General features: G+C 44.1%; 1 protein-coding gene across 1 annotated transcript in view; it reads right to left on the bottom strand.

The window, feature by feature from the left end:
• The window catches only part of LONRF2 (LON peptidase N-terminal domain and ring finger 2), a 309,292-nt gene that overhangs the window by 178,406 nt on the left and 110,145 nt on the right, over positions 1 to 20,741 (bottom strand). Inside the window, exon 6 of the mRNA XM_086934724.1 lies at positions 3,060 to 3,162. Coding sequence (XP_086790850.1) covers positions 3,060 to 3,162 — 103 coding nt within the window. The remainder of the gene's footprint in view (positions 1 to 3,059; positions 3,163 to 20,741) is intronic.

Raw genomic sequence — 20,741 nt, 5'->3', positions numbered from 1 at the left:
TTCTTGTCATCCGGAAGATGCGACAGTAGTGGTGCGATGTCAGACCACTTCTGTCTATTAAGCCGGCTCAGAAGTGCCTTTGCGTTAGCCGCTTTGATTGATGCTGCTGCCATGACTGCAAAGCGTTTACCTATGCCGTCCATTTTCTTGCCCTCCTTATTAGGGGGTGCAAAGCATGTTGCCATTGGATTCTTGGAGCGCTTCTGCTCTGCTTGAGTTACAACCGACTCCGGTCGAGGATGACCAATAAGACATGCTGGAGCTGTTTCCGTAGCACGATACTGCTTATCCAGCTTGGGTATAGATGCTGGCACTGAAGCTGGATTCTTCATCAGCTTGAGTCCTTCATCCCAGACATGTTGAATAATTGGAATGGCTCTTACAGACTTCCTAGAAGACTCTTTGAAGTCGTAAAGAAAACATTCGCTTTCCTTAACTGGCATAGTAAGTTGGAATCTCTTAGCCGCTTTTCCGATCAGATCGTGAAAGTTGGCTATGTCCTCTGGTGGAGAGCTTTCTTGAAGCAATGTTGACACAGGGGAAGTTGGAACAACATATTGGTCCCATTAATCCCCAACCACATCATCTTGAGGAATTTCTCCTTCCTCCTCTTGATCGTCATGATCGGAATCATTCAAATCATCCCGAATTGTAATAACCTTTTGGACATCCGTCTGTTGAGGTGGAGGAGGTGGCTGAACCAGGGGTGTTTCATTCACAGGTTGAGAGACAGTAGCAGAGGCAGAGGAAGAGGCTGTAGCATTATCTTCCGGAAAGCGACGGTAATAGCGGTCAATCATGTGTCTTAAGTCTGATATCAAAGATACAGGCACTGACATAGCTTCTTCCCGAATAGATGTATCCACTTCCTCTTCGTCCTCATAGTGGTAAGCCTGATGAAAAAACTCATATCTCTTTTGGCCTCTGCCCGGGCGATCTTTGAAAGAGAAATGCTCCTGGACCTCTTGAAAGTCTTCCTCATCAGAGTCTTGGCTTTTAATATGAAGCTGCGAAGGACTATAGGCCACTCCATAGGGACCTTCCTCCTCAGATTCCTGGCAATCAGGTATGGTAGAGGGAAGTAGAGGTGAAATGTTCAGCGTGGAAAACTCTTTTTTTGCTCGCCGACGAGCCCGTCGACGGAGCAATCCTTTTTATGGAGATGTAGGTTGAAGTCTAACATCGTTGGAGATGCAGGCATCGTCGACGATTTTCTCATCATCAACGGAGTCGTCGACGGGGCCGTCGACGGAACCATCAGCTGCATCGTCGACGGGATGGTCGTCGACGAAGATCTTGCCGTCGACGAGGGTCTGGTACTCACGTCGACGGAGTCGCCGTCGTCATCGATGTCGACAAAGCGGTCGTCGTCGTCGACGAGATGGTCGTCGTCGAGGTAGTCGACTGCCTCGTCGGCGATCTGACTGGAATTTCAGCAGATTTCGTCGACAGAAGCGACAACGGAGCCTTCTTTTCTGAGGAAGGCTTGAGAGGAGTTGGAGGGAGAGAAGAAGAAGGTTCACCTTCCTTGTTTTTTCCTGCTTTTTGTTTCTTCACATCTCCTTTTTCCTCAGAGGACCCTCTTTTCTGTTTCTTAGAGGTGTGTCCCTTGGCTTCCCCCTCAGACTCAGAGTCTGTAGATTTTCTCTTTTGAAGCCATAATAAGAGGCGAGCTTCTCTATCCTTAAGGGTTTCGGCAGAGAAGGTCCGGCAATATTTGCAGTCCTTAGTGATATGCTTAGGGTACAAGCAGTACAAGCATTCCTTGTGTGGATCCTCAGAAAATAATCTGGCCTTGCCACAGGACCTGCAAGCTCTGAAAAGTCTCTTCTTGGAGCCTTCAGACATTTTGAATGTAATAATCCTGACAAAACAGTACCTGACTTCCAACTATGAAGGTCAAAAGTTCAATGAAGAGAGAAAAACTGAGCTGAGCTCAGGGAGACTCCTTCTCACACGAAGGCGGTTGGAAAATCTGAGGTATGGTGGCGCTGCTGGGAATGGTGTAGGCTGGTGCTGGCAGCTGATTGGCTGTAGTTTGGGCCACATAATGAGGAGGAGAGGTTACCTATTGTTTCACTACTCTATGGTTTCCAGGCAGTTTTTTCTTCTACTGCTATGGTTATTATTTACCGGGAGACTCTCACCATCACGACGGGGAAGATATAAGCATGTGAATCTATGAAAGATTGCATACTGGAGAATCATAATTTCTTAGACAAGCTCTCAATACCCTTAGTCCAAATTTAATTGAACACAGATATGTTCTGTTTCCGATAAAACATTAACTGTTCCACCGAGGGAGGACACAAAACTTTCTCTACGTTGCAGCAGAGGGCACAGATTTCATGCTTAAGTCCTGAAGGGCCTCTTGTGGACTATCCCAAACACTGTTGCCACTAGTTGGCTACACTGCCACTCTTATTTGCTTGCATATTACTGGACAGCTTACCTTCCTTTTCTGGTTTGTCCCTCTGCTGAAGCATAGCCCATTTTTCATGTTTTTGATTGGCTGAACTTTATACTTCCACTACCACTTTTTAGGGTACTATTTGCTGGTCTATGAAAATGTCATATACAGGCTAACAACATTAGTGAGCTTGCAATTATTTTCACTGCTACTCTGTTATCTCGGTCTCTGTACTAATCCTATCATTTTGCATTCACTATCTAGTTCTCTGTGATTTTGATACTTGGTTGCAATACTTTCTAGGGTGTTGTTGATGTGCTTTATGTCTTTAAAGTCACAAATCACCCTAAAAACAGAGAAAGAACTGGCCTCAAATGATAACGACCTATTATTTGTGATGTGATAATCTCTTATTGAAAGGTGTGTGGTATTCACGCATCAGCATCTGAGAAGACTATCTTAACACTATGTACAACAACAACTTACAGTATCTTTTGTGTGCATAAACAAGAACCATTAACCAAGGGATGAGTTAGGTTAAAGTGCTGTAAACAAAAGGAATGTGGTTAATTTTCAATGTTACATTTTCTTCAAAGGTCAGAAGATAACTTGGTAACATCTGTGAAGACTAGAAAAGGTTAATACATACCTCATACAAAGAGAACACTCAAAGTCTGAGCTATCCAAGTGGACTAGAGAAATCTCACGGACGCTTGAGGTGGTCACAGTTTTCTCAGGTAAAGATTCTGCATCTAATAAAGAATTAAAATAATATGAAGTGAGCTTAAATCAGTGACAATTTAACCAAGGGCAGTAGAAAGCTTTAAGAATATTAAGAAATAACAGACTTGGTATTAACATACTTGCCCTGTAAAAGACGGGGCTTTGATTCATACTGGTCAACTACGTGATGATAATTTATCAACACACACAATGTATTTGTTAGTCAGCTATAATTAAAAAAAGGGATGTTGCTTGCATTGTACCAACTGCTGAAACTGTGATTTTAGGTACACATTATCAAATGTATGTCAAAAAGCCAACAAAAATACCTACCACAATGGAAAAGTAAATAAGTCATGGTGAGGTTTGGCATTTGGATTTTTTGTGTGTTTCTTCACATATTTTGAACCAACTTTCCTGGCCTGCAATGTGCCACCATACATAAGTAAAAGCAAAATGTTGACAGCTGGCTCACCTAAAAGGAGTCTGCTCCCTTTGCATGATCACCTGTGTTGCTGTACTACTTCTGTAGGTGGCTTCATTTGCTGCGAGCTAATCAACCTATCAATAGTTGAAACATCAACTACTTTATTATTAAGGTCAGAAAAGGCCATATAACCTGCATGTTCAATTTTTTCTGCCTTAGATTCTACATACTCAAGACAAAAATTATTATGCTATCATTTACCCTCTCTCTCTGCCCACACTGACCTTATACATCATCTCCCAAGCACCTAGCAGCAAATATATTATGCAGTATGGAGAATAGAAATGAATGAACAGGGAAAAAAGCGGGAGTAGTAAGGGAGAAAATTTGAGGGATGGCAGAAGGAACAAAAGGGGAAAAGGAATGGAAAAATTAGAGGAATGGAAATGGAGAATAAAACAAATGGATAAGAGATGGAAAAAATTTTAAATACAGAAAGGAGTGTAGTGGAGGACTGACAAAAGGAGAGGAACGTATTGAGGGAGGAGAATAAGCGAATGTTAAAACCATTAAATCTTGGTTCTTAAAAAGACATGCATCACTTGATGAAAATTGTGTGCTCTTCGCAAATCACTTCTTCTTGTGCCTTAACGCACTAGTGTAGTTCTAAAGAACTTAACACCAATATTAAGCACTATTATAAAGGACAGAGGAGGAGAACTGGTAAACCTGGAGATTTTTGAAACAGGGCAATCTTGAATCTCTATCCGTATTTCCCAGCTTAACCAAAATTGTATGAACTAGAAAACTAGAACCTCTGGTTCCTTGCCTGCCAAACCTGGAAGCACTTACAGACAGGTACAACACATTAAGCATGTAGGAATTTGGAAAAGGAGAAGAAGTTGAGAAGATAAGTAACGAAACAAGGATATCTATGAGCTTGAATTTAAAAGTTGGGGGCTGCAATCTTGGCTCCCTGATTTAACCAAAAGAACAAGTTACTTACTTTTGGTAATGGTTTTTCTGGTGGATACAGTATCTGCCTGTGGATTCCTCAACTTTCGACTATCTGCCATGCACAGCATTCCACAGAAACTTTTCTCCATAGCTCTCCTACGTCAAAGAGGACGTCATATTACTACAGCTCCGCATGCGATTCCGTGTGATGTCATAGGAGCCATAAGAAGAACTCGCCAGCCTGTGGACGTCAGTTTACAATAATTTTTTCTGTGCCTTCGAGGCGAGCAGGTGAACCAACAATGCATACACCAAACATATGTAGTATGCAGCAAATGCTACATTCATAAACTTGACTAAGTGCACTGAAATTGGATACACAATAGCATACTCATGAGTATCACAGTATTCCTATTAAAAACATCATACATTAACTATATTCAAACTTATTTTCGGTGTAAGCAGAAAGGCAACTGGGAGGCGGGTGGGTCCGTGTGGAATCCACAGGCAGATACTGTATCCACCTGAAAAAGTATTACCAAAAGGTAAGTAGGTTGTTCTCCTGATGGATACTGCTGCCTATGGATTCCTCACTTTTTGAATAGAATCTTCAAGCAGTCCCGCACTCGAAGGAGGGTGCCTGCCTGTACCAAAAAATCCTGTAACACAGAATGAGCAAAATAGCTGTCCTTCCTCACTTCAGAATCCAAGCAATAATACTTTGCTAAAGAGTGGAGGAAGGCCCAATTTGCCGCTTTGCAAATGTCAACCACAGGGACACCTCTAGCAAAAGCAGAAGTTGGAGATTTAGCTCCGGTAGAATGAGCTCTAATACCTTCAGGTGGCCCCTTCTTAGCCAAGGTGCAGCAGACCTCGATGCACAGGGTTATCCACCGGGACAACATCCTCTTGTGTACTGCTTTCCACCTTCATTTTGCCCACAACAGCTGGTCATCCAATCTGAATCCACATGTTCTGTCTATGTAGAAGCTCACAGCCCTCTTAGAGTCCAAACAATGTAGCCTCTCCTCCTTTAATGGATGCAGAGTAGGGTAAAAAGTAGGCAAGGTACTGGATTGTCTCATGTAGAACGGAATGACCACCTTTGGCAGGAATGCAGCTATGGTTCTAAGCACCAACTTATCTGCATGAAAGGTTGTGAAAGAAGGCTTAAAGCTAAGGGCCTGCAGCTTCTAGCAGATGTTATTGCCACGAAAAATATAGTTTTAAAGGTAAGAAGCCTCAATGGGCAACTATATAGGGGCTCAAAAGGAGAACACATTACAAATGTAAGTACTAGATTAAGATCCCACTGAGGCATGATAAATGGAGTGGGAGGAAACCTATTAATAAGCTGTTTAATTAATCTTAAACCTATAGGGGACTTAAAAAGGGAAAGTTGGTGAGGCACACAAAGAAATGCAGATAAGGCAAAAGCAACCTAGCTGTGCCAGGGAAAGCACAACACTAGATTTTCAAAGGGTCAATTGACTTCTTTCCAAACCATTTCACAAATTTTACCCACTTCCCAGCATAGACTGTCTTGGTAGAGAGTCATCTGGCCGATAAAATAACATCCACTACATCAGATGGGAGAAAGAAAGAACTTCGGTTGCACTGTGCAATCTCCAGGCATAAAGGTGCAGGCTATGGAGATACGGGTGTAGAACCTGCCCCTGCGAGAGGAGGTCTGCCCTGTGAGGGAGACGGAGCGGAGGGCACAAAAAGAAGTAAAGAAGGTCTGTGTACCAGACCCTTCGTGGCCAGTCCAGGTCTACTAATATGACTTGGGCCCAAGTCTTGGTAAATCTTCCTCTGAACCCAAGGAATCATGGGTATTAGGAAAAACGTGTAAAGCAGCTGGTATCCTCAGTCTAACTGAAACGCGTCCCCCAATGCTCCCTTTATCGGATACTATAGGCTGCAGAACGACAGGCAATGCACGTTCTTGTGAGTGGTCAAACTGAGGAATCCCTCACAGCCTAAAAATGTGCTTAACCACTTACGGATGGAGACGCCACTTGTGATCGGCTGAATAATGCCGACTGAGACTGTCCACATTTACATTCAGAACTCCGGCCAAGTAATTTGCAATGATGCAAATCTGATGGTCCTGAACCCAGGTCAAAAGCTGCAGAGCTTCGCAGCAGAGAAGATACAACCCTACTCCCCCCCTGCTTGTTTACATACCACATCGCATTGGTATTGTTTGTTAAGACCTGAAATGACGGACCGCGAAGGAAAAGGAGAAAGACAACCTCTGAGTTCACATACAAGTTACCAGACTTCCACCCCTAACCTTCATGTTGGACTTGTATATACGAGTGTTAAAGCATACATGTTTCTCTCACAAATCAATGTATAACTATTTAGAACCTTGAAGCATAACTGTTTCTAACGATTTGCTGTACGCTGATTAGGTTTACTAAATTTCCATGTAGATTGTATTGTCCTAAGTTGAAAGATATGTAAATGTAAAGCGCTCCGATACCCTATGTTGGGTCATGTTCGCGCTATATAAAACACCAAATAAATAAATAAATAAATAAATAAATAGGAAGGCCTTGAGAACCTCAAGACATGGGGAGACGACGACTCCAACCAATGCCGAGACCTTCAACAAAATTTCTTCAGGTTTTGTGCTTCCACCATTAAAAAGCTTTGCCTTCCTATTTTCAAAGTCTTCTGAGTCATCTGATGACATGACGAACATGCTTCAACATCATAGTAAGATGACAAGCTCCAAAGGCAATATTCGTCGGGTCAGCATTGGAAATCTGACTGCAGCATTACCTGCAGGGCTTGAATCAAGACTTCCTCAGAGGAGACATCTTCACTTGCAACAAAGTTGCACTTACAGAAAAAGAAGAAATCTCCCACAATATGGAGAGCCTAGGGAAAAGTTACGAGTCAACGGCACAGGAAAAAGTGAACTGACATCAGCATGCCAACAATGGCTCCGATGACGTTGTGCTGAGTCTTGTGCAGTGCAGTGGCATTATGACGTCCTCATCAACGTGGGAAAGATATGGCGAAAAGTTCAAGAGGAATGTTGTGCATGGGGGTTATTCAAAAGGTGAGGAATCCACAGCTGGTGTATTCATCAGAAATATGTAATCTCTGACAGATCACTATAGAAAAGGACTATAGTTTGTCAAATTTGGTAGTATTTTAAAAATGACTGAACAAGAGTATTTGAAAGTAGTTTGAGGACTTGGTGCAAGAGAGATGACAGGGATGAAAATTAGAGGGAAGATGAAAAGGCAAAGGTTTAGGAAGAGAGATTTGTACAAGTTAATTAATGGCTTTAGAACTAGATGATGTTGGGCGATTTATGGGTTTCAGAAGAACAGCCATCGTCCTTTCCAAAGCTGACACCTTCAGCAACTATCACTTACAATGCTCTGCAGTGATCCCCTCTGCTCAAGCATCACTAATACACAGAACATTTAACCCCTTCCATGCTGATGACAGAACGGTTCCGTCATCAGCTACGGGTGAGCTGTGCTGATGACGGAACCGTTCCGTCATGAGCCCGTTAGAACCTTAGAACCCTCAGCACAGCGCGAAAATTCGCGCCGCGCTGAAGGGGTTAACATGCTTTGCCTAAACATTAACAGGCTCACGCATTACATAAAGGGAAATAAAGACCTCTTCATATTTGTCCATTAAATCACTGGCAAACTACGGAGGGACTTGGTGATTAAAGTACAAAAAAAGGCAGTATGTCCAGATTATTCACAAAAGTTTCCCATCTCTGTTTTGAAAACCTAGACAGACACCGATTTATTTGCGAAAATTCAGATTAAAGGCAATTAGTCTGGAAAGCTGGGATAAGTCGATTGTTGTGCGAGGCTGGTGGGCCAGGGGAGGTGGGTGGTGAATATGGAGGGGGGGGGGGGGGGGGGGGGGGAGTGATTGGAATACAACAGTAGACCCTACCCCAGATAGGAATGGTAGAATGGATCGCGGGCACTCCAGAGACTGGATTATTTTCTGATCTCCTATAAAACGACACAATAGCTGAAATTTGGGGTTTTCGCCGTCCCAATCTTAAGGACTATATTTTCACCAGTTTTGATTTCTTCCTCAAATCAGCCTCCAACCAGCAGAACAAGCCTTCTAGAGAGACACTCCCTGATCATGACTCAGTTCAAATCCGCCTTTTCTTTCGAATCTTGACACCCAAATTGGGCTCATGGTGAAGGAATACCTTGAAGTCCATGCTGCCTGAAGAGAAGAAGAAATTGCAATCCCATTTGGCAGATTCCCTTCTACACGAACGTAAAAGACTTTGAGCAAATACTCCAGGCAACTAGAAAGGCATTTATTTGGGGCAACATGATAATGGACTCTGCCATGCGAAAAGGTGACCTGGAAAAGCAGGGGACACTTGAGGCCTCTAGTACAGATCTCTCGCATGTTATAATCATTCACCCAGCACCCCTATTTTGCAAGACGAATTTAGAGCCAAATTTGAACTCCATGCTCTTTGTACTTCTCAGGTCGAGTGTGCTCTACAGCGAGGGATAAGAAAGCATTACAAATAAGGGTAGAAGGCCGGTAGGCTATTCGAATTTCAGCTCAGAATTAATTAAGGTCGACTATCCTGTCAATAGGTGATGAAAGCGGTTTATTATTTATCAACCTCAATAATATTATTGGGGAACTGATCTTTACTACTCTATAAAATTATGAGCATGCTGATACCCTGGACGTGGAAGTCAGCATCTTGGCAAAGATTGAGCCGGGCTTTCTCACAAATTAAATCAACGATCGGTGTACGACCAGGAGGAGAGGTGACCCTGTCCCTTAATGCTGAGAAGGCATTTTATCAGGTGAAATGGGGAAACCCTTTTAGGAATCTAGAAAGGGATGGTCTTGTTTTTATTATCAGAAAGATCAGATGGTCCAAATTTGTGGTTCTGCGCTAACCTCAAACGCTGCTGGTCACTGAAGTTTTCGTTCATGTGGACATCTTGCAGTTACTGCTTCTAAGCGTCTGCCACACTGATCATATCACACAATGTGTGAGACCTTACAGGCAATAGTGCTCATTAGCAAAGGGGGGTTGCAACATCTCTGTCTGTTGATAAAATGAGCAAGCCGAAGGTCGCCATTGACCTAGAAACACTGACTGGTTCAAGGAAAGGCTGACAATGGCCAGCGAAACTTGTAAGTGGAATACACAGTTTTAATTACTCATTGGCTGTATCGGACATAATTTGGGGAAATTGCTTTTACAAGACTCAGCATTGCCCGAAAGGGCTTCTATCCAGCTGTGTTACCTGCTTTCTACGGTATGTACATATATACTGAGATATGACTGGGTTGACTTGGTAATCCAGCCCACCTGGTAACATTAGTCATTGGTCATTAGCACCTCACTTTCCTGATACACCACTTAATTGCTGTTCTCCTTTGCTCTCAATCCCTTACCTCTCTACCCCACTGCTGACATGGCAGACTACCACTCATCCCCAGCGCTTTTGGCAGACCGCTACACACATATACTGTATAGACACCGGTAGAGCCCTATCTACATACATAATTGCCTCTTTTTTTAAATATAATATTCTACAATTTACTGTTATTCATACAGCTAATTTTTTCGATGGGGTATTGCAACTTCGAATAATGCTCCAATTTGTTATGCAATGCTCATATTCAGTATATTTCTTATTTCAAAATGCTTAATAAAGAACTATTTCTGAAAGCATCTCACTTTTCACATGCTGAGTACAGTTGATCCACTGTGCTCAACTGTAATCAGATGTGTACCTTTTCTGCATGGTCACGCCGGATTGTAAACCTCTTATTGGACCCTATATTTTTGCCTGTTTTAGAAATCTGTGCTCTTTACCCTTTGCTAACCAGTAGCAAAGAGCATGTCTCCCCTTTAAATGTGGGTAGATGGTGTTTAAAAATAGGTCATGTAGAAGAAAACAAGTTACTTACCTGTAACTTTGGTTCCCCAGTATTGGTAACTTTCATAGATTCCCATGCTTTGTATCATTCCCCATCGTCGGAATGGGAGCCTCGGTAAATAGAAAATACCTTAGTAGTAAGCACAAAGTGAAAAAATAGGCCTAGGCCTCATCTCATTTTGTAGCTTATCCACCTCTTTTTGTAAAAGAGACCAAATTCTTGCAGTAGCCAATCAGAGCAGCCTCACCCCATAGAACCTTCCTGAGAGAGCCTCAGAGCCTCAGATATTCGTAGCCGTTGTGAACAGCAACATCATAGGACAATAAGGCTGAGCTTTCCCAGGGGAGGAGAGTGGGCGCATGGGAATCTATGAAAGTTACCAATACTGGGGAACCAAAGTTACAGGTAAGTAACTTGTTTTCTTGCCCCAGTATTAGAACTTTCATAGATTCCCATGCTTTGTATCAGAATAGCTAGAAGTAGAGAGAAAAGCATATTTTGTAATGTGTGTACCTGTAAATGTCATACATAATTCTGATAAGAAAACCAGATATACATTTGCATCACAAAGCAAAATAATAACAAGTAATACAAAATATGCAAACAGGAAGGCGGGATAGTAAGGAAAGCTCACCGACTTATTGGAAAAGGTTCCTCAAAACCGCCTGGCCCACATCCTCTTTCACAGAAGAATCCAAGCAGTAGTGGCGAGTGAAGGTGTGGACACTGCTCCATGTCGCCGCTCTACATATGTCCTTGATCGGAACACCTGAGAATAGAGCCACCGATGAAGCCATTGATCTCGTAGAATGAGCACGAACTGCTCGTTGAAGTGGTTTCCCCGCTGCCTGATGGCAAAAGTGTATTGCACTGGATATCCAGCGGGAAATGCAGGGTTTAGAAACTGGACACCCCTTCCGAGGAGCACTGAATGAAACAAAAAGCTGGGAAGATTTTCTGAATAGTCTTGTTCGCTCCAAGTAGAACTTGAGACATCTGTGAATGTTCAAAGAGTGCAAAGCCCTTTCCGCTGGCGTGGAGGGCCGCGGGAAGAAGGATTTTAAGACCACCGGCTCATTCAGATGAAATTCTGAGGGTACCTTCGGAATAAATTTAGGATTTGTCCTTAGGATGAGAACATCATTTTTGAATTGTGGAAAAGGTTCCTCAATTGTGAAAGTCTGGAGCTCACTAACCCTTCTAGCCGATGTCAGGGCCAAGCGAAGAGCCAGTTTCCATGAGAGAAACTTCAGGTCGGCCCTATGAATAGGTTCAAATGGGGCCTTCATTAGATGTGACGGGACCAAATTAAGATGCCAGGCTGGTGGTGGAGGCCGGACTGGTGGAAAAACCCTGAATTAACCCTTCAGGAATTGTTTAATGATCCTTGCAGACCAAAGGGAAGGACCTGATGATGATCGTCTAAATCTCGAAATGGCCGCTAGATGTACCTTTACAGAAGAAGGAGCCAATCCAGATTTCGCAAGAGAAAAGATGTAAGGCAAGAGTTGGTGCGGTGCAGAAGTATATGGATGTAACCCTTCTCTCCGACACCAAAGGCAGAATCTCTTCCACTTAGCCCGATAGGTTTTGTTCGTACTAGGCGCTCGGGCCTGTGCCAAAATGTCTTTACATTCTCCTGAAAGATTTAAACCCTGGAACTCTCTGAACTCAGGAGCCACGCTGTCAATCGTAGTGACTTCAGGTCTGGATGCAGAACCTGTCCGTGAGCCATTGTCAACAGTGACGGAACAGGACGCAGGAGAATTGGTTGATCTTGGGAGAGGAGAAGAAGTTCTGTGTACCAAAACTGCCTGGGCCATGCTGGTGCGATCAGAATCATTCTGCACGGTTCCGCCTTGAGCTTGCGGATCAGTCTCGGGATCAGCGGAATAGGAGGAAAGGCGTAAACAAATGCGCTGTACCAGGCAATCAAAAGCGCATTCCCCAAGGATTCCCGATGGTGAACCCTGCTTGCGTAGGACTGGCATTTGGCGTTTTGGGGAGTTGCAAACAGATCGATGGTTGGGGTCCCCCAACGTGCAAACAGTTCCTCTAGAATGGTCTGATCCAGTTCCCATTCGTGGCTGATAGTCTTTTGGCGACTCAAAGCGTCCGCTGTGGCATTGAGTGTTCCCGCCAGATGTTCCGCTGAAAGGGTGATGTTGTGTTGGATCACCCAATTCCAAAGCCTCTGTGCTTCCTTCGAAAGGGTGCAAGATCTCGTTCCGCCTTGCTTGTTTATGTAGTGCATGGCTGTGTCTGTACGAACCAGCACTGAACGGTTGCGGATCCTTGGAAGGAAAGCCTGTAAGGCTAGACGAATGGCCATAAGTTCCAGTAGATTGATGTGGAACTTGACTTGGACTGGGCTCCAATGACCACAATCCTTTAGTTCTTGGAGGACTGCTCCCCATCCCTCCATGGAAGCATCTGTTGTCAATACCATGGGAGATGGTGGAAGTTGGAATGGTAAACCTATTGAAAGATTGTCTTTTAGCGACCACCAGCTGCTTGCTTTCCGCATTTCCGGAATGATGACAATCCTGTCGTCGAAGGAGCCTGTCACCTGACGCCATTGTTTGTCCAACTGTTCCTGCAGTGGACGCATTCGCAGCCTGCCGTGTGGTACCAATGGTATGCAGGATGATATCGATCCGAGAAGCGATTTGTATTTGCGAACTGACAGAAACTTCCGTGTTTGTAGAAGGCGAGCTGAAAGAATTAGCTTGGTTTGGCGCTCTTCCGAAGGAAAAGCCCGGCAGCACTCCGTGTCTAGGATCACACCCAAAAACTTCGCTGTTTTGGAGGGGCGCAAAATCGATTTTTCTCTGTTGAGCCGAAGGCCCAGTTGCTCGAACAGCTGTCTGCAGCCCGTGACTGCCCTGGACGCCTCTTGGAACGAAGGAGCCTTTAGCAGCCAATCGTCCAGATATGGAAGACTTCGAAAGACTGCTTTCTGAGAAAGGCTGCCACCGGAGCCAGTACCTTTGTAAAGATCCGCGGAGCGGACTGGAGACCAAAAGGCAGTACTTTGAATTGAAAATGGCTCTTGCCTACTGTACATCGAAGATATTGCCTGTGAGCTGGATGAATGGGTACATGGAAGTAAGCGTCTTCCAAATCTAGGGTCGCCATGTAGTCCCCTGGATTGAGAAGGTGGAGGATGTCCTGAAGAGTGATCATCCTGAAGGACAACTTGATGAGATAAGTGTTGAGCTGCCGTAGATCTAAGATCGGACGCCACTTGTCCTTCGTCTTCCGAACCAGGAAGAACCTGGAATAGAACCCTTTCGCCTTTTGGGACAGAGGTACAGGTTCTATTGCCCCCTTGGTGAAGAGTTGGTGGGCCTCGAGATGAAGGAGTTTCAGATGTTTGGGTGTAAAGGCGTCTGGAGCTCTCGTTGGAGGAAGATCTTGGAACTCCAACGTGTGTTCTTTCTTGATGAGGTTTAGGACCCCACTGGTCTGTTGTTATGACCATCCAGTTGAGGCAATGGGCAATCCTGCCCCCCACTGGTGTTAATGAGGGCACAGGAACAGTAGAAAGAGCCACCTGGCCGCTATTGTCTCTTGGTATTATCTCTCCTCTGCTGCCCTTGTCGTCCTCTCGGCGGCTGGCGAGAGAAAGAACCCCTCTGAGAATACTGGGGTTTGTATGTTTGGCCAGGTTGTGAGCTGGAAGAGTAGCGGTGCTGATTGCCGCCTCTATAGGAGGAGAATCCTCTTCCTCTTGCTCCTTTGAAGGGCACTTTGCGGTATTGTAAAGTTCCTAAGGACTTGGCCGTATCCGTATCTTTCTTTATGCCGTGTAGGGCGTCATCCACGTGTTTGCCAAATAACATCTCCCCATCGTATGGCAGATCTAGAATTTTATTTTGTACCTCCTGTCTGAACCACGTGGCTCTCAACCAACCCTGGCGTCTCAGAACTGCCGAGCCGGCTAGCGCTCGGAATGCCGTAGTTGCTATATCCATAGCGCAGTCGATTACCTCAGAAGAGGCTCGCTCTCCTTCCAGTAAGATCTTTTTGACCTCGTCCTTAGATGCATCCTGAAGTTCTTCCACGAACTGGGAGAGGTCACACCACATCTGGCGATCGTATCTCCCCAGAATCGCCAAAGCATTAGCCGCCCTAACGAGGAGGCTGGCCATTGTGGAGAATCTTTTTCCAACATTGTCCAAACGCCTGCCCTCTTTATCCGGTGGCGTCGTTAGCGGCGTGGATGGGTTTTTAGATTTACTCTGTGCAGCCTGGGAAATGACCGAGTCCTGTTTTGGTTGACCTAGTAGGCATGCCGGGCTGCCCTCTGGGGCCTTATATTTTTTCTCCAGTCTGGGGAGCACCGGGAGGACCGTGGCCGGATTCTGCATAGCTTTTAGGCCTTCAGACCAAACATGTTCAATGATGGGGATTGAACGTACGGATTTCCGGAATGGTTCTTTGAAATCGTACAAAAAACATTCGGACTGAACTGTGGTAACCGGAAGACCAAATCTCTTGGAAGCTCGTTCCATCAAGTTGTGAAAGCCTCCGATATCTGCTGGAGGAGAGATTGCGGTATCAGGCCCTGTGACATCTGGATCTCGAAGGTCATCCTGATTCCAGTCTACATTCTGGTCTTGGTCAGGGTCCACTTGCTGATCTACATCCGATGAGGCATTATCATCATCTGTATCGTCCCGAATGGGCACCACCTCTTGTGGATGTTCTATGGGCTCTGTGTCACACCCTCTTGAAGGCAAAGAGTGTCCTGCCACAGGCTGTGATAACTGAGGTGGAGGTGTAGGAGGGCGTACCTGTTGAACCTCCTGAGGAGTAGGAAATCCCCTCCGAAAGTCCTGCAACATTAGTTGTAGATCAGAGATGAGAGTGGATGGCATCGCCACCATCTCCTGCTGAGATTGGCGTGGAGGTTTTTGCAAAGGTACCTGCATGCTTGGCATTTCCTGTTCATAATAATCCTGTGGAACATATTGTTGTTGCTCCATTTCCCCTTCCTCAGAGCTGATGTCTTGTATTTTTACTTGTAAGTCAGAAGAGCTATAAGCCTGGCCAAAATCGTTATAAGCCTCTTCTTCAGAATCCTCATCCAGCAATAGGGTAGGAGGAAACCGTTGGACCTGTCGTGGAGATGTAATTACGGTGTTATTTGTCTCTTTCTGTGTGAAAAAACAATTTTTCCAGTCGTCGACTACGTAGTCGACAGTAGTATCTTCAGAGACTGTTTCGTCGACGGGGGCGCCGACGAAGAAACTGCGCTCGTTGTCGAGGATTGAGTCGTCGACGGGGAGATGGTAATCGTCAACGATGGATGGATCGTCGACGGGACCGTCGACGAACTCGTCGTCAGCAGCAAGGTGACAGGTGTCGTTGACATGGTCAACGTTGTCCGAGTCGTCGCCGAAGCGGCTCTCGTCGTCATCGATGTGGAGAAAGTCATTTTCGTCGACAACGAACAGGCATCAGGCGTCTTAAACATAGTCGACGGCGCAGGTGCCGTCGTTGCAGCCGTCGTCGACGAGCCTGTCGACGAGGCCAATTTTACGGACAAGTCTTTCTTGATAGAAATCGTCGACGCACCTGTGGTTTTCACCGTCGACGAACGCTGTTTCTTGTCTGAAACAACCTCCTGAGTGGCAGTAGAAGGCTTTTTCACCCCTCTATCCTTGTCAGAGGGTGGTGAAGTCACAGGGACGATCTTCTTAGCCTTCTTTGAAGGTTGCGACTCCTAAAGCTTTCCCTGCCTCTCCTTTTCACCGTGGTGAGGAGATTTTTGGGAAGCAGGCCTATCAGACCTATCAGAGGTCCCAGGTAAGGCCTTGACAAGGGGCTCCTCAGATGTAGTAGGGGGAGACCTACCCCTCTTCTTCGATTTTCTTGATGACACCATCGAAGAGGAGCCCTCACTGTCAGAAGACAGAAGTTCCTTGCGGTCTTTCATTTTCTGTTGCCAAGTGAGGAGACGTCCCTCGCTGTCCCTCAAGGTCTTGGTGGAGAAGGTTCTGCAAATCTTGCAGTCCGTGGCCTTATGATCCGGATATAAGCAGTATATGCAGTCTTCATGTTTGTCCTCAACAAACAACCTCTTTTTTGAGCAAGTAGCACAGGCTCTAAAAAGTGCTTTCTTCTCCTTGTCAGACATGACGAAAAAATAGGCAAAAGTTGAAGAAAAATCCTCAGAAGTGAAGAAAATTGAGCAGAGCTCAATGGAGACTCCCTTGCACAACGTGAAGTAGAAAATCTGAGGCTCTGAGGCTCTCTCAGGAAGGTTCTATGGGGTGAGGCTGCTCTGATTGGCTACTGCAAGAATTTGGTCTCTTTTATAAAAAGAGGTGGATAAGCTACAAAATGAGATGAGGCCTAGGCCTATTTTTTCACTTTGTGCTTACTACTAAGGTATTTTCTATTTACCGAGGCTCCCATTCCGACGACGGGGAACGATACAAAGCATGGGAATCTATGAAAGTTCCAATACTGGGGCAAATGTAATGTAAGCATGTCCTTTCAGTGACTAGCATCAAAATGCAGGGGTGGCTTCTCCGCTAAGGCGGAGGAGTGTCACCTCACTGCTTTCAGAAGTGCAAAAAAGGAAAAATAAAATGAAATAACAATGTTATTATCATTTTATTTTCACACGCTGAGGCAGTTTTGCGGCGCAGGGCTAGGCTGCTGATAGAGCAGGGAGGAGGAGTGGTTGGGGCACTTTCTCAGTGTGCATGATTGGCCACCTTGTGCTGGCCAAACTTTGCATGTTCTCCACCAGCCTGTACTCCAGCCTAGCTGGAGAACATGCACAGGCTCTTAGTCCCATTCTGAGGTCCCAACGACAGCACTCAGACCAATCGTGACGCTGCTGTCATGGTGACAGCAGCGTCGTGATTGGCTTGGGCGGAGCCTGTTTGTTTCCTGCTTCTGTTCCAGGACTAGTGGAAAGGGAAGCAGAGGAGAGATGTGGCCGACCAAAGAGGTGAGTGTTTTTTTCCCATGCCGCTCTTAGTGGTATAGGAAAAGACTGTAAATCACCTACTACAAATGGGCACTTCCACCAACCCAGAGGCTCACCCATCAACTGACAGGGAGGATATTACTTAGGAAGATGCCAGAAAGAGCACTTTGGGAGCTCCTTGGACAAGCAGAATGTAACATTGCTTCTAGGCACCTTGGGACTAACACAAGGGTGGTGTCTAGTTCATGGATCACTAGGCTAAACATCTCACAAACCTTTGATACTTCTAATGTTGCTAAAATGAGTCCCAATGAATTGGTAAATGCTAACATCTGGTACTTACAATGACACAGTTTAGGATATGATGTGGGCCACACATTATATTTTTGTAATATATATACATATATACATATACACATACACACACATATATATATATATATATATATATATATATATATATATATATATATATATATATATATATATATATATATATGTATATGTATATGTATATATACCCGCTTCACTCTCCCTTACATCGGATATTTCCATCCATAAGGAAAAAAGCACTCACAGGGGCCGTTTGAGTCTTTTATTGACAACAAACACAGCAGCAACAGACACGTTTCGGTTTCTGTTTACCGAAGCGCCATATAAACACTCATTTGTTCAACAAAATAAACAAGGGACAACAGAAGATCGCCATGGCCCAGGCAAAATATATAAGCGGCATCTTTGAATGTCGAAAATAAGACAAACAAGATAATCATGCAGCATCTTATATCAGCGCTCGCATAATTCATAATGAAATTCAATAGAGCCCACTGATGGGCAGCATACATACACAATACGAAATAAATATTCAGTGCTCAATCCTGCCCTGAATGGACTTTCAACAAATGGTGTTAAACAAATCATCCGAGTCATTACTCATAATCCTGTGCCTATTCTAGGCCTCATACACATTCAAATATATATACATATTTACAACAGGTAAGAAAAAGGATAGAGTGGAGGAAGTAAAAAAAGTAGAAGAAAGAGAACAAGAGAAGAAAATCAATTCAATAATTCATTATATTACACGCAAAAGCTTATTCAGAATTTCTAGAAAGATTTAAAGATATAAAGATTAAAGATGTAGGGTATATACAGAGAGGTAAACGAGCAAGATAGTGAGCATCTGGACAGTGAAGGATCTCAGTTTATTAAAAAATTCATATTCTTCAAAATCAATCCAGATGCTATAGATATTATCACTATCAGACCCTCTCTAACAGGTTCCTCTACTATTCAGCGATACAAACATTGGGGAATCATTCTCCCAGATGGATGGCTAATTCCTCACTACTAATGAGTCCCAATGGAGTCTTTGTTTGCAGATCAATGATATATCTTGACTCCAGTCTACGGAGCCGCAACAATATATCCCCGCCTCTAGGATTACTGGGTACATGATCTAACCCAAAGTAGCTTAGTAAATCCCTGTTTTGCTGATGTATTTTGTCAAAATGGCATGCAACCGGGTACGCTTAATCTCAGTTGGCAATGGCCCGCATGTGTTCTAATATCCTAATTTTCATAGGGTGGATGGTACTCCCTACATAACGTAGGCCACATGGACATGTGAGGCAATAAACACTATAGGGAGTGGTGCAAGTAAGGAACCTTCTAATGTTCCTACGTACTCCTACACTAGGAATTTTGTATGTAAGGACTCTTTTACTGGTCTTGCAGGCTTTACATTTCCCACATGGGAAAAACCCTTGTAGGGGGCCAAAAGCAGATTTAGGAGTGTCAGTCAAATAACTGTGTACTAGGTCATTTTTTATAGACCTTGCCTTCCTAAAAGTAATTAAAGGATTAGGAGGAAGATCAGTACCCAGCACCTCGTCAGTCTGTAGTATGTGCCAACTTTTTCTCAATATCTTTTTCAAGTATGTAGCACTCTTAGAGAATGTAGAGATGAGGCGAAACTTCCCCACACTATTCAATGAGTCCTTCCTGCTTGTGTCCTTCTTCTTCAATAGGTTCTCTCTTTTAAGGATATTAGCCCTATTGAATGCTTTGGTCAGGATTTCCTGGACTGTAACCCGTATCTTAAAACGTTGCATGCTGACCCTGGCAGCAATCTGGAACTCACTGTCATCTGAACAATTACGTTTAATCCAGAGAAGTTCCCCGTAGGTGATAATTCTGATCAAATTGGTGGGATGACTACTCGAGGCTTCAAGAACAGAATTACCTGCTGGCGCCTTTCGGTACAGTCTAATCTTCAATTGGCCTGAATCCACATAGATATTGATAGAACCAATTGGGATGTGGCTCTGCACTCGATAAATTTCAAATAATGATCTTGTCAAATTGTAATGTTGTTCACAGTGTGGTTGGGGTGCCTTATGTGAATCTCCCACTGATCATTGGGAGTAATGTTAAATACAAATGCGTGCTTCTTGACTCCAAGATTCACTGTCACATAAGCACTTGAAACATTTGTTCATACTCTTTTCAAATAATTGTCTTCACATATTATTCATGCTTTCTTTTTCTTTAATTTCCATAGATATGTCGTTTTTCAAAATCATAACTTTCGAGATTCATTGCATTTTCTCATTCCTTAAATGCCTGATGCATTTCAAGCATAACTGCTCTTCCTCAGGGGACTTTTTTTCTTAGATGCTGCTTCTAATATCTTGTACCCGATACGTGTGCATTTCAAACAACCGCTACAGCGTATTCTCTCTCCATGAGTTACGGCGTCAACTCATGGAGAGAGATCTATGGAAAATTAAAGAAAAGAAGGCATGAATAATATGTGAAGAAAATTATTTGAAAAGAGTATGAACAAATGTTTCGAGTGCTTATGTAACAGTGAATCTTGGAGTCAAGAAACACACATTTGTATTCCACATAGATATTCACATCCAAGTAATTGACAGATGTGGTGCTGACATCTCCTGAGGATTCTAGATTAACTACATTCCTATTTAGGACCTTGATGTAATCTCTAGCTGTTTCTGGGGGCCAGTTCCACACGATAAACAAATAGTCTATGAAACGGTGCCACCCAACAACTCTCAGTCCACTCTTTGTTTGCCACTCCCCAGGCCACCTGCTCCTCCCACCAGCCAACGAACAAGTTTGCGTAACTGGGGGCGAAGCAGGTGCCCATTGCTGTACCAGACATCTGTCTGTACAGCTGTGTCTGAAAGAAAAAAATGTTATGTGACAAACAGAACTTTACAAACTCCAAAACTATAACACTATGTTCTGTATACTTCAACAGACGTTTGTCCAAAGAGTACTTCAAGGCTAGAAGGCCATCTTCGTGCTTTATCGAGGTGTAC

The sequence above is a fragment of the Lissotriton vulgaris genome, chromosome 8, assembly GCF_964263255.1.
Source record: "Lissotriton vulgaris chromosome 8, aLisVul1.2, whole genome shotgun sequence".
NCBI classification, from domain to species: domain Eukaryota; kingdom Metazoa; phylum Chordata; class Amphibia; order Caudata; family Salamandridae; genus Lissotriton; species Lissotriton vulgaris.
Note: the sequence above shows the minus strand (reverse complement) of the source record. Positions and strands in the feature narration are given on the sequence as shown.